This window comes from Gekko japonicus, unplaced genomic scaffold (genome assembly GCF_001447785.1).
Source record: "Gekko japonicus isolate JY-2015 unplaced genomic scaffold, Gekko_japonicus_V1.1 scaffold48, whole genome shotgun sequence".
Taxonomy (NCBI): Eukaryota; Metazoa; Chordata; class Lepidosauria; order Squamata; family Gekkonidae; genus Gekko; species Gekko japonicus.
The window spans coordinates 1132254-1146322 of NW_015174273.1; the positions used below are offsets into that span (position 1 = coordinate 1132254).

Sequence of the window (14069 nt, forward strand, 5' to 3'; positions counted from 1 at the left end):
GCAGAGCGTCTCCTGCGCACGCGCAGGAGACGCTCTTGCACTTTCGGGGGGATTTAAACATCCCCCCGAATTTTTTTTAACTTCTTTTATTTTTGTGCATGTCTTGCCGGCCGGCCAGAGGCGGCGGCGGCAGGGTTCGCAGAGCGTCTCCTGCGCACGCGCAGGAGACGCTCTTGCACTTTCGGGGGGATTTAAACATCCCCCCGAATTTTTTTTAACTTCTTTTATTTTTGTGCACACGTGGGGACTGGCCCACGTGTACACAAACCTCCCCCGGCCCCCCAGCTGCCCCCGGAGCGCTGATCTAGCGATCCACACTCCGGGGGCAAGTTGGCTATTAGATATATAGATTTTAAAAATTATCCATTGCTTTGTCCCTTTGTGGTGAAAGAGAAATTAATAGAGATTAGAAAGAAGGAAATGCCATTCATTCCAAAATGTTAATACTGTGGACCATTTAGGAGCTGCCTGATTAATGTATGTCAGATATTTGAACTTTCGAGAGTCAAAGTTCCCTTCGTCAGACACTTTCATCAGAGCTTTCCTTCACAAAAAGTCGTACCCCCAAAATCTTGTTAGTCTCTTAAAATGCTGCTGAACTCAAATCAAAATTTATTTAGCCAGTTTGGTGTACTGGTTAGGAGTGTGGACTCTAATCTGAGACAACCGGGTTTGATTCCCCACTCCTCCACATGCAGCTACTGGTGTGGCCTTGGGTCAGTCACAAGCTCTCTCAGAGCTGTTCTCTGACAAGCAGTTCTCAGAGTTCTCTCAGCCCCACCTACTTCACAGGGTGTCTGTTGTGGGGAGGGGAAGGGAAAGGAGTTTGTAAGCCGCTCTGAGACTCCTTCGGGTAGTGACGGGTGGGGTACAAATCCAGTCTCCTCCTCCTCTTCTTCTTTATGACATCCACAAAAGCTCACAAGACTCTTTTCTAAATAAATTACATTCACATGAAAGTCCCATTTCAGTTGGGTCTCCAACCTGATTTTGTAGCTTTAACTGCCTCAGTCACCTTGATGGGATGGCCTTGCTGAGAGAAAAACAAGGACAGTATGGTCCTGATGAGTCCCTTGGGCCTCTTGGCAGCTTTCAGTATCATTGGATACAATATTCTTCTGGATTGGTTAGCGAGATGGATATTGTGGGTATTGCATTCTGGTGGTTCTGGTTCTGGGGAGTTTCTGCTGGCATTCATGAGCTGTCTGTTCGCCCATGGTCTTCAACATCTACATGAAAATGCCATATGTGATCTTTGCCTTTTTTTTTTTTTTCCATCTTGTCCTGAACAGGTCTCTCTGGTTTGTAATGACTCTGTCAAGGTCCAGTAAACTGAAACTTATTCCAGGCATGAGTGAAATGACGTAATAACCGTGCCAACCAAGAGTTCAGCCTGTTCAGGACAGGGATGCCGTCCCCTGAAGGATTAGGTTTCCACTTGGGGGGGGGTACTATTAGATCTACTGGTGAAAATGGAGATTTCAAATTTGGTTAGTTCACCAGCTCTGTCATCCTCCCTTGGAAAAGTGAGATTTGGCCACCATTAATGATCACATTCAGGCATGACTACTGTAGTATGCTATGCTTTGAAGACTGGACGAGTCACGGCTAAAACAAAGAGGTCTCTGGTCTCACCTTAGAGGCTACATCTGTTGATATTTAAGTCGCCACCATACTCCTTGTTGCAATAGACTGACATGGTTACTTCACCGGAATTCAGGTCATCGCTACTGGAATGCCCTTCCCATGAGGCAACTGGTGTGGTAACTACCTCACTATAAAGAAGAGGGGCCTACTGTCAGCTAGCTGCCATACTTTCTTTGTTTACATTCATCCCTGACCCTTGCGCACGCGTGCATGCTTGCTTTGCTGACATGGGTAACTTAAGGGAGGCTTGCTTTCATCCGTGAGAACTGGCTCAGCCAGACAGCGTTATCAGCACAACCTTGACGAGAAGGGAGGGCTTGAGTTCCACTATCGGTGTGAATATTTCTGCTCTCAGGGGGTGGGGAGAGTCTCCCGTTCATGATGTAATGTCCCACCGGGAGAATTCCCGCGCGAGTGCTTGAAGTTCATTTGCTTAGCTAGTTGAAGCATCAGAGTATATGTAGCGAGTCCCTTACGCTAATAGTTATTCCTAACAATGTACCTGTAGCAGTGACAACAGACCAGTAGTTTTCCTGAAGAGTGTGTTTGGACCTGCTTGCTGTTGATCCTGACAGAATTGTTAGGAAGCCTATTTTGTCCATCGCCCCGAGTCTCTCCTAGTCTAGATGAGTGGACCTGGTGGTACTGGGGTGCCTACCACGGTACCCACCACGGTGCCCATTACAACGGTGCCTGGGACCCCCCCGACAACTATGGGAATGGGCGCACCAGTGATGACAGCCCCGTTAACGACTGCTAGTCCTGGAGGGCCGGTGTCTACTGTTGGAGGAGTCACCCCTCGGCCAGTGGTGTCGTTCATCCCTGTACATTTGGGGAAAGGAGTAACCTATCGCTGCAAGGAGCGGGATTGGGGCCGACTTCTGGGGGACTCCACGCAGACTACCTGGTCGATGCCGGGGAGTCAGAGTCAAGACAGTGTGTATGACCCCCGGCTGAGCTCGGGAAGCTTAGGGGTGACCCCAAGCAGACCCATCACATTCCCATCGAGGTCTTCGCTAAGCCCAGGAAGGGACGTAGATAGCCTGGAACTGAACAGCCGCACAGTGATGTGGGACATGGGGCAGTTGCTCCATACCTTGCTGAGGATGGTGGCCCAGGTGGTTCAGACCCAGCTGGCCGCTCAGCAGGGCCCCCTGGTGGTTCCCCCCCTCCGGTCCCTCAGCTGCCTCCTGGCCAACCGGTCCCTCAGCTGTCGCCTCCTCCCCCCCGCTGCCTCCTCCCCCCCGGCTCCGCATCCTGCGGTCCCTGGGGCTCCACCAGCCCCTCTGTGGCCCAAGGATTTACTGGATGTGACTTTTGATGGCGATCCTGAGAACCTCTCCTTTATTGTGCGAGTGATGAAGTTTGTGGAGCGGTGGGCTCATTTGTTCCTGGACGAGGAGCAACAAGTGGACTTTATCGCTTCTCGTTTGCAGGGGGTGGCAACCAGTTGGTATGTGAGTCTACACAACCTGGATGCGGTGGAGCTGGGGAGCGTAGATGCGTTTATGTGGGCGCTGAGGGCCCGCTTTGAGGACCGCACCGCTGCCGAGAAGGCAGAAGCGTTCCTCCGCACCTTTAAACAAGGCAAGTTGACAGTTCGAGAATACTCGATGGAATTTCAACGGCAAGCTGCCAAAATCCATGACTGGTCTGACCCGGTATTAGCTCAGCAATACCGGCTGGGGCTGACTACTGAAATCCGAAACACCGTCCTGAGTTCAAGGGACCCAAGAACCTTACTGGCATGGATGCAGGAGGTGGAGAATGCCAAAAGCTGGCTGCGCACGATGCGTTTGGACAACACGGTTCTGGCACGGTCAACCCCGGTGAAAGTCTCAGTCTGCGAGCAACGGATGAAACAGGGGTTGTGTCTGAAATGTGGGAATCGGGGCCACTTCGCAGGCAACTGCCCTTTGGGGGAGGCTACAGGGGGGGAGAAGGTGACAAGCGCTGGGTTGACATGCCTGCAAAGAAGGGGACGGCAAAAGTAAGAACCCCCGTGTGCTGCAAACCGAGGTGGAAGTGTGGGAGCCAGAATCGAGTGAGGAGGAGGAGATGGAACCAGTGGGAAAAGGCCAGGTCCTGCTGTAAGTGGCGCAGCACAGCACGACCCATCCACAGATGCGCCGAAAGTGGTGAGCAGCTATCCACCCCTCTTTTTTGTGACTGTTACTATTATGAGCCCCGCCATGGGAACGCACATCAGGGTCCAGGGCCTCAGACTTGGGATGCAGGAGGGATCTAATCCACCCCTCCCTAGTGTCGGGTCTCGAGGCTGCCGTGATTCGGTTGGCAGAGCCCTTAATTTTTACCCAAATGGATGGGTCCCCGATGAAAGAGCCCTGTAGATTTGAGACTGCACCTTTGCGTATGGGGGCTGGGGACCACTGGGAAGATTAAACTTTTGTGGTGTCACCAGGGGCTAGGGGCTAGGTGCCCATTTGTGTTGGGAAACCCTTGGGTCCATGGACATGATCCATATATCTTGTGGAGCAACAGGATTGTCCATCTCCCCTAAATGTCAATACCATGTTTGGAACCCAAAGTGGGGAGTAGCTCCTGATAGCGAACCGGCGTTGGGTGTTTAGCTACGGAGGAACTTGCCAAAAATCCTGAGGGAATATAGAGACTTGTCAAGGGTATTTGAAGAGAAAGAAGCTGACGGGCTCCCACCCCACCGCAACTCTGACTGTGCAATTGAGTTATTGCTGGGCCGTAAGATGCCGAAGGGAAAGCTCTGTGCTATGATCCCCGGTGAAAAAGTGGAGTTGCGGAAGTTTATAGACAAAAACTTGGCCAGAGGGTTAATCCGGCTGGCTACTTCCCCGTTTGCAGCCTCTTTCGGGGCGAAAAGGATGGTGGCTTAAGACTTTGCACTGACTATCGTGGATTGAATGCAGTCTCTTCCACAAATGCCTACCCCATGCCATTGATCAAAGATCTCTTGGCTGAAGTTGCTAAGGGAAAAATCTTTTCTAAACTTGACTTGTGAGACACTTATTTCTGTGTGCACATACAGGAGGGGGATGAATACAAGACAGCTTTCAACACCCCCCTAATACAAGACAGCTTTCAACAACCCCCTCGGCCAGTTCGAGTACCTGGTGATGCCATTCGGCTTCCAGGGCACTCCTGAAGTTTTTATGAACCTAATAAATGAAGTGTTGCACAAGCTCCTGTTCAAGGGGGTCCTTGTGTACTTGGACAACATTTTACTGTACTCCCCTGACAAAACCTCTTATGTGCATTTGGTGAGAGATGTGCTGCAGACATTACACAAGCACAAACTTTTGCCAAACTATCAGAATGCAAGTTCCATAAGACTGAGATTGATTTTCTTGGTTATCACATCTCCCAAAGGGGGATAGGGATGGACCTGGGGAAGGTGAAAGATGTGCTGGAGTGGGAAGCTCCCAAAACTTGCCGTCAGCTTCAGAGTTTCCTGGGATTTGCCAATTTCCATAGAAATTTTCTACCAAACTTTGCCCAAGTGGGCTTGCCCCTAACGGACTTATTGAAAACCAAAGGGAAGGGGCCGGAAGCTACTAAGCCCAGCGCAAAGCTGGCATGGACTCCCAAATGCCAGGAAGCGTTCAATCGCTTAAAGGCTCTGTTTACTACAGAACCGGTGTTAGCGCACCCGGATGAAACGAAAAAAATTGTGGTCCACATCGACACGTCAGATGTCGCCATGGGAGGGGTAATCTTGCAAGAGGGGGCAGAGATGGCAAGCTCCATCCCTTGGCATATGTGTCCCACAAATTTAATGACACAGAAAGAAACTGGTCAGTATGGAATAAGGAGGCAGGGGCAATCCGGCTGGCGCTCTCCACGTGGAGACATTGGTTGGAGGAGGCCCGTGTGTCATTTGAGGTTTGGACTGATCATAAAAACCTCGAAGTGCTGCGCACCCCTCACAACCTGAATGCCAAGCAGCTTCAATGGGCTGATTTTTTCTCTAAGTTTCAGTTCACGTTGTACCATTTCCCAGGCAAATCGGACTCTCTGGCGGATGCTTTGTCCTGCCTCCCGCAACACGAGAACCAAAGGGAGGAGGTCCTGGACTCAATGTTTACTCCCTCCCAATTGGGTGGAGCAGTGATGACATGACGGCAGGCGAAGAACAGCCTCCCCCTTTCCCCCTCCTGGGAGGGAAAGTTTGCCTCCACCCTCTCGCAGTCTGACCGGGAGGAAATTGGGGTGGCGGGGGATTTGGAAAAGTGGGACAATGGCTGCTGGTATAAAGGAAATAAAATGTTTGTTCCACAACTGCTGAGGGGGGACGTGTTAGCTGCAGTGCAGGGATCTAAGCCGGCTGGCCGTTTGGGATTTGTAAAATCATTGCATCTGTTACAGCACCAGTTCTGCTGGCTGCACATGCGCAAGGATCTATCCCTGTTTGTACACTCTTGTCAAACCTGCATTATGTGTAAGCCCCGACCGGTGAGGGTTATTAAAGCCACTGCCAACTCCCAATAGACCATGGGAAGTAATTTTGATGGATTTTATCACGGACTTACCACCTAGCAAGTCCTTGACTGTAATTTGGGTAATCATGGACCTGTTTTCCAAGCAAACTCATTTCATTTTGTTTCCCAGTGTGCCAACAGCCCGGTCATTAGCGAAAGCCTTCCTCCAACATGTCTTCAGGCTTCACACGTTGCCACTCAAGATAATAACGGACCGCGGATCTCAATTTATTTCGAAGTTTTGGGGGGAGCTCATGGACCTTATGGGGGTGGAACGTGCCTTAAGCAGTGCTTACCACCTAGAAACTGATGGCCAATCAGAACGGATTAATCAAACCCTGGAGCAATATTTGCGTTGTATCACAAACTTTCAACAAGACAATTGGGTTGACTTGCTGCCCTTGGCTGAATTGTGTTATAATAATGCTTATCATTCTTCCACGGGTGTTTCGCCGTTTAAAGCTGCAGTGGGCTATGACAGTCCCCCGGTTCCCTTCCTCAACACGGAATTAGGGAAGGGGGGTGACGCAACGGAGTGGTGCAAAACGCTGATAGAATCATGGTCAAAAATCTGTGAGACACTGGAAGCTGCCAAGGCAGTTTACAAGCACCAGGCTGACAAGAAAAGGGTGGAGGGTTGGGTTCTGCAGCCTGGGGATCTTGTGTATGTGTCCACTAAGAATTTGAGACTCTCTCAATCCTGTTGAAAATTAACGTGGAAGTACATCAGGCCTTTTAAAGTGACTAGGCTGATCAATGATGTGACTGTTGAGTTGGAGTTACCTAAAAATCTGAAACATGTCCATCCAATTTTCCATTTCAGCCTTCTGAAGCCCTGTCCAAGCCCTAATCAATGGCACCCTGAACCTGCGATAACCTCCTCCCCCTCTTGGGGGAGGGGGAAGAACACTACGAGATCTCTGAGATTTTGGACTCTAAACTGAAGTGTGGACGCTTGTACTATCTTGTAGAATGGGTGCATTTTGGTCCCCAACACCAGGAATGGGTGGCAGCAAGAGCTATTCGAGCCCCTGACCTCTTGAGGGAGTTCCAAAGACGTCTCCCGGGGAAACCGAGAGATCTCCCGGGCATTCTGGGAGGAGGCTGATTTGGTTTTGGGGGAGCAGGATGTCAGCTAGCTGCCATGCTTTCTTTGTTTACATTCATCCCTGACCCTTGCGCACATGTGCATGCTTGCTTTGCTGACATGGGTAACTTAAGGGAGGCTTGCTTTCATCCGTGAGAACTGGCTCAGCCAGACAGCGTTATCAGCACAACGTTGACGAGAAGGGAGGGCTTGAGTTCCACTATCGTTGTGACTATTTCTGCTCTCGGGGTGGGGAGAGTCTCCCGTTCATGATGTAATGTCCCACCGGGAGAATTCCCGCGCGAGTGCTTGAAGTTCATTTGCTTAGCTAGTTGAAGCATCAGAGTATATTGGAGTCCCTTACTCCAATCGTTATTCCTAACAATGTACCTGTAGCAGAACAACAGACCGGTATGCCAATAAAGCCTAAGTTTTCCTGAAGAGTTTACTCAGCTGACACCTACAAGGGATGGGGCCTTTTCAGTAGTGGCATCACTTCTGTGAAATTCCTTCCCCCCTACTTCCCCCCACATACACACACTCATTTTCTCAGTTCAGTTTTAGGTACCAAGTGAAAAGCACCACTTCTGTTTTCTGAGACATTTGGTGATTATTTTTCCCCTTGTTTCCTGCTGGCCTCTCCAGCTTTGCTTTAATGGCAATCTTCTTTGCAATGGGTTGTATATAATTGGGCTGAATCCTTCCTCACTTTCCCCTCCTCCAGCAGCCATTTCTGACCCTCGGGAAGTCTCAGGACCTGCACAATGTAACAGGCATGTTGGTCAGGAAGCCGCAGTGGACAGAAAAGATTTTGTCCCTGTCCCCTCCCCATTACAGCATCACGACCCACAACCTGGGGATGGTCATAGCTGCCTAGGGACAGGGGAAGTGGGAAAGATCAAATGGGAAAGACAAATTGCGTTGGATCCAACCCATGCAACATGTTTGTGAGGGGAGAATTTACTTCAGGAGGTAATGACTCAGAAATAAAAGTCAGTTCAAAAAAGAATAAAAGGGCTGTTTTCCCTCTGTGTATCATGAATTAATAAAAAACTATACAAATCTTGAATGAAATATTTAATATAGACATTCCAAATAAACCAGGATCAAAATCTGATGAGATTTTAAGTTTTCATCATTTTTTAAAGCTCAGGGGAGCAGTTCACAGTCATCATGCAGTCTAGTAAAAAAAGACCCTGTAAATTATGGAAAATTAAATCACCCAGCTAGCCTTTTTGTCAAGAAGTCATTTCATTTGTGAAAGTGCTGGTCCTTTCCCTTTTCTTTCATTAAATGATGCCTGCTTTCCTTCTCAATGAAAAATACTCAAATTACTGATTTAAATTGTGTACATTTTGTATTTGTTAGGCACTCTTCAGAACCATGCGCGAAAATATAACTTACCAATCGATGAGCTTAGTTTTAGCTACACCATCATTCCCGTCTACCGAGATCAAATACAAGTTTCAGAAGCTTCAAAACAATCTCATTTTGGAAATGAATTGCCAATGGATGCCCTGGTACGTTCTGATTTGTACTTGGCACTTAGTTGCACAGAAAGAAGAAATCATTATATCCTCTTTTAAAAATGAGATATGCATGTTCGGTAAGCACTTTGTTATAATGCTATATATATCTATATAATGTTCTTTCCATATATCAGAAGGGCCTACATTCATATGGCATATTATTTTAAATAAGTGATTGCTTCTATCTATTCTGATTATTCAGTTCATTTTTGTCAAGAGTCTAGGCTGGAGAGATTTCCCCCCCACCCACTGTTGGCATTTCTTTCAGCTGCCATCTCCTGAAGATGGTTTGTTGGTCCATGGGATGTTTATGGATGCCAGCCGCTGGGATGATGAGAAGATGATTATAGAAGATGCTTTGCCAAGGCAAATGAACCCAATGTTGCCAGTGGTGCATTTTGAGCCGCAGCAAAATTACGAACCAAGTCCCACGCTGTATCATGCCCCACTTTATAAAACCGGGGCTAGGGCAGGAACTCTATCTACCACAGGTAACGCTTTCCTTAACCGTATATACCTCCTGTCAATTTTCATAAGCCAGTTTTATGCAGGACATAAAACATCTGCTTCTGTGGGCAACCAAGACACGGACTCAGACTAACTGTTACCTGAAAGCTGTTCCTCGGAGGCATTAAAATCTTAGGGTACAATCCAGTAAAAGTTAAGCGCTTTTACCTCCCTTCCCCCGGAAATCAATGAGATTTCAAAGTGCTTAACTTCAGTTAGGGAGTGGCCTTTGTTTTTTTTCCTAATTCTGCAAAATGACAACTTGGTAAACTAATGTTCTCTTTTCCATCACAGTTCTGGTTTCCCCCCCCCCTTAAACTCTTGTGGACTAAGGTGTCGTCACCTTATGTTGGCATATTCTACTTCTCTATCAATAATGTCAAGTGACCAAGACCCAAAACCACAGTCTAAATTTATGTTTGGTCATAGAGTCACAGGCTGCATCTCAAGGATATATTTCTTGTGGCTTTCTCCCTTTGGATCAATACTATCGCAGTGTCTTCTCCTAATGCTCACACTCCCCTTTTTTCCTGATATGAACCACAGATGTAGAGCTCTCTGTGATCCCCAGACCATATGACCCCTTTTGCCTGAGTATTCACATTTTTGTGATTTCACAGATTTCACAGAAGCATGTTCCAGCTGCCATGTACCCACCCTTCTTGTTCAGTATTTGGTGGCTGAACCGTCGGATATACATAGTTGCAGGAGGGGACATATTAGCTGAAATCTTCCAGGGGCAAGAATTGAAGCATTTCCGCACTGCTGCCTGCTGGGTCCATCAGATTATTGTGGTTCAGCCCTTGCTGATCCTGTGGACGGCATGGAAGTTCCCCAGCAGGCATTATAAGGAGGACACAGAGTTTTAACAAAGAATATGTTATATTCTTTGTAATTTCAGGCCTTATAACTGCCAATTCGTTATTTATTCAAAGGCTGCAATAGGTGATGTCTATGCGAAGCTGTGAAATCTTTGTTCATGGCACTAACATTCTCATTAGCACCTTATTTGCACTGAGCTCCCATCGAAACATAGGAGGAAAGATCTCCAAGTTTAGGCACACAAACCACTTTCCTTCATTTATGTATTACATCATTTAAGTGTGCCTACGACTTCTAAGTATGTATCCAGGATTAAAAGAAACCAAATGGAATGCAGAGACCAAGTCTTTTGGCTTATGCCTGGGGCTTTACTATCGGTGAGATTAGATTCATTCTATACTTATTTTAGGTATATTTTCATTGCATTGTTACCAGCTTAGGTGTCTGTTGAGATGTATTTTGTGTGTTTTTGTGCGTCTTAGGTGTCTGTTGAGATGTATTTTGTGCATGCACATGTGCATGTGTGAGTGGCAGCTGATGCTGCTATAGACTGACATATGGTAACAACTTTCTCCTCACTTTTGGAACTAGGTCATTCGACCAATTTCGTGGTCACGGTCTTGTTGCCTTCTGAACGGCCCAGTGACTATTGGATATCCAAAGGATCTGCGTTGCTTTGCCAGCTGGAGGACTAACTGGGACAGGGTTGTTGCCATCCGCCAAGAGGATGTCTACATGGCGTGTTCAGCATTGGGTTGCAGCGTTATATCAGTGCCAAGCCCACAGTACTGGTAGGCTATATAATCACACTGTCAGAAGGCCAGGCCTTCCTTCCAGTGGAATTTTTAAACATTTGCATTCTCCTTTCTAAGCAAGTGGGATGCCGCTTTCATTGTCTGCCCTCCTCCTTTCCCCATCCTTTATTCACTCACCACTCCTATGTTTCATGCATCTGTCATACAGTTAATTTTTTTAAAATCTACCATGAAGTGCGTGCATGTCTTAGACAAAGAAACATGATTTGCATCAGAATAGCCACTTATTGTGAATCCTGTGCCATAAGCTTTTGTATCTCCTTTTCTTTGTGAATGTAAATTGCTTATAATGGGGGAAGTTTCGTAGGAGGGAAAAAAAATACTGACAGCAAGCCTGTAAGTGGTTGATTCTGGTTTATCTGTAAAATTTAAGCAATAAATACTTCAGGGGGGGAAATACTCGTTTGGTTATTTTTACACAACAAATGCTTGGTTGTCCCCTTCATCCAGATGACTTGGCAGCTTGCAGAAACTTAACCCCAGGGTATGCAACCCTCCCCCACCTCCAGCATGCATCCTAAGCTGCAGCACATTAAACCATTTTGCTCCACTAATAATAATTATTATCATATGACATTGTGTGTAGAATAGTTAGGAGATCCTGGCAGCTGCAAGTTCTAGCTCTTAGTGTTATGCTAGTGCTGAGCTAGACTTGTTTTTAGGGGCTGAGAGAGCTCTGAAAGTACTGTGACCGACCCAAGGTCCACCCAGCTGGCTTAATCGAACCCAGTTCTCCAGATTAGAGTCTTCTGCTCTTAACCACTACACTAAACTGGCTCTCATTTTGTTCCACTGACAGGGCCAGTATCTCTTTACTCAAGAGACTAGACCAGTTCCCAACCCTAAAGTGCTGACAAAGCTGCTAGAGCTCAGCTTGCTCCCAGTGTCTGGGCAAGTACAACCCTTGCCTCTTCTCCAGGTTTAGTTGGCCTGCAAAGCCGTTCACAGGTAGACATTGTGGGGGCATTTGAGCCAAAAAGGTTGCCTCCTCTTAGTGTAAACCATTTGAGAATGAGCATACTGGATAGCCAACAAAAAAAGCCCATTATAGTAATGGTGCGCTCCTTTTTACCACGCCCATATTCGTACAAATTTAAGTTTTGCCTTGCATGAAGAGTTAATTGGTATAAGCAGCCGCAGTTCCATGACTTCAGCTATTACTGTAATTATTACATTTACCACATTATCACCTGGTTATCTGAAGCTTCCGTCACACCATAAAATAATCTTTGCATCAGCAGATGAGGGTGATGGGAGAAAACTGCCACATAGATTGCCACCGTTTTAATAGATTCTCTTTACACACTGCTGTCTGTGGCAAACAGCTTCTAATTTTGTCCCTCTACCTGTACGTAATAGTTATGCTGTAACTCTAGTAATGCATAAATGAGGTGTTAATGTGCAAGGAAGTGGTGTGAAGATGTGGAATGGGATGTGCATTCGAATACGCATCGGAATTCGTATCCCGTTCAAAGCAGTGTAGTGCTGATAAACTGTAACTTGCTTGGATGCACATTCAGATGTGCTGCTGAACAGGAATCTGATTTACACTTATCGCTTCCTTAACTCTGCATGCTGACACATATGTATTGTACAGGCGGATGGAACTGTAATTCCAAGGCATTAGGAACAATCAGTGATCAGTTCCTAATCAGATGCCTGTGATTAGAGGAAACTGGAAGTGTATACAAGCAAGGAGAAAATGTGTTGCCAGAGCTCACAAACTAAGGGGAAAGGACAAGTACCGAAATGATCCAGACATCATTTGATCCAATTGTTTTTGTTGTAATTCCTACAATAAGGGGGGGAAATTAACATGTTGGACACTGGAAACATTTTTAACCCTTTAGAAAAAAATCTATTGCATTGAAATGAACATTATTATATAAACTGGAGGAATATTTCAGGCCATCACAATGATCATAAAAGCTAAAACTTGCCATTTCTTTGGCAAAGTGCAACTAACAATATCATTCAAGACCGGAGTGATGCATTAGGTGAAATCAGTGTGAAGCAAAGAGCCAAAACAAAATAAATAAATACTGAAAATGATACATTTAGCAAACAGCATGTTTCTAGGAAGGGTTTTACCAATGCAGCTCAGTTTTTGTTAAACAGCAAAATGTTCACTAGTGTTTTCCTAGTAGTACACAGACTTGACTATTTATTTAATAATACATACACTGTACATCTTAGTTTATTGTCTACTCATCAGAGATCATGGCACGTGTACAGGGAGAAGACACTGTGTAAGAAACAGGTAACAAAGTCAGGTACTTGATCCTGTACCTATAAGCTCTAACCTTGTGTGTTTGTTTGTGTGTGCGTGTGTGTGAGTGTGGGCCAACTGAATGTCGAAATCCATTTCAACTCCTTTCCTCTCTTGAAACCAGCACAGGAAATAGACTTCCCTGTTTCCAATCACATTGTATAGCATTTCTTATGGTATTAATTCATGATATCCAAATTACACTTCAGGGTCGGGTGGGTAGGTGAGTTAGTTTCTGGGGTCCTTATGTAAAATCTTTTGAAACGGCTTCGATAAAATTTGGCGCGGACATCAGTATTGTGAGCGTGCAGATGATGGCAAACAGCGAAAAGGCCACAAGGCACAATCTGTCTATGACCGCCGCTGCAAACTTCCATTCGCTGCAGATTTCTTCCCCTTCATCCTGTTTTCGGAAACGAGCTGCGATGAACTGAACTTCTTCCAGGATTTTCACGATCACTGGGATAGTGTCCATTAAAGCTTTCTGTTGCAGAAGTTCAGTGTCTTCAGGCGAAGAGCCAGGGCCATTTCCCCCCTTGCTGCCTGCATCACTGTTCTGTGGGCAGCAGGGGTTTTCCACGGCATGGTAGCTGTAGATTACATTGCCGTTGCTCGACTGGTGTCCCGGTAAGACGTTCATTTCCACACTGCTGACGCTCGACTGGGGTCTAGAGTATTTGCAAGAAAGGGGTCTTATGCTCTCCCCGGGTTTTTTCATTCTCAGAAACCAAGCACACCAGTTCAGCAAAATGACACGGACCTGGAGGGGGGGGAACACATGAACAGTTCATAGAGTTCAACCGACCAACTTTATAATAAGCACTAACTGTAACAGGAAGTTACAGGGGGGAATGATGGGATATTACCATTATGAAAATTAACATATGTGGAGTCACATACTGGAGTGAGACTAATCGGAGT

At 46.5% G+C, this 14069-nt stretch overlaps 2 protein-coding genes across 2 annotated transcripts in view; one reads left to right on the top strand and one right to left on the bottom strand.

Moving 5' to 3' along the window:
• The window catches only part of DNAH6 (dynein, axonemal, heavy chain 6), a 267936-nt gene extending 257177 nt beyond the window's left edge, over nucleotides 1-10759 (top strand). Inside the window, exons 72-74 of the mRNA XM_015423720.1 lie at nucleotides 8575-8726; nucleotides 9004-9226; nucleotides 10656-10759. Of these exons, the coding sequence (XP_015279206.1) occupies nucleotides 8575-8726; nucleotides 9004-9226; nucleotides 10656-10759 (479 nt within the window). The remainder of the gene's footprint in view (nucleotides 1-8574; nucleotides 8727-9003; nucleotides 9227-10655) is intronic.
• Nucleotides 10760-13392: 2633 nt separating this feature from the next.
• Nucleotides 13393-14069, bottom strand: part of LOC107120931 (neuronal acetylcholine receptor subunit alpha-7-like) — a 158882-nt gene continuing 158205 nt past the window's right edge. Inside the window, exon 11 of the mRNA XM_015423721.1 lies at nucleotides 13393-13908. Within this exon, the coding sequence (XP_015279207.1) occupies nucleotides 13393-13908 (516 nt within the window). The remainder of the gene's footprint in view (nucleotides 13909-14069) is intronic.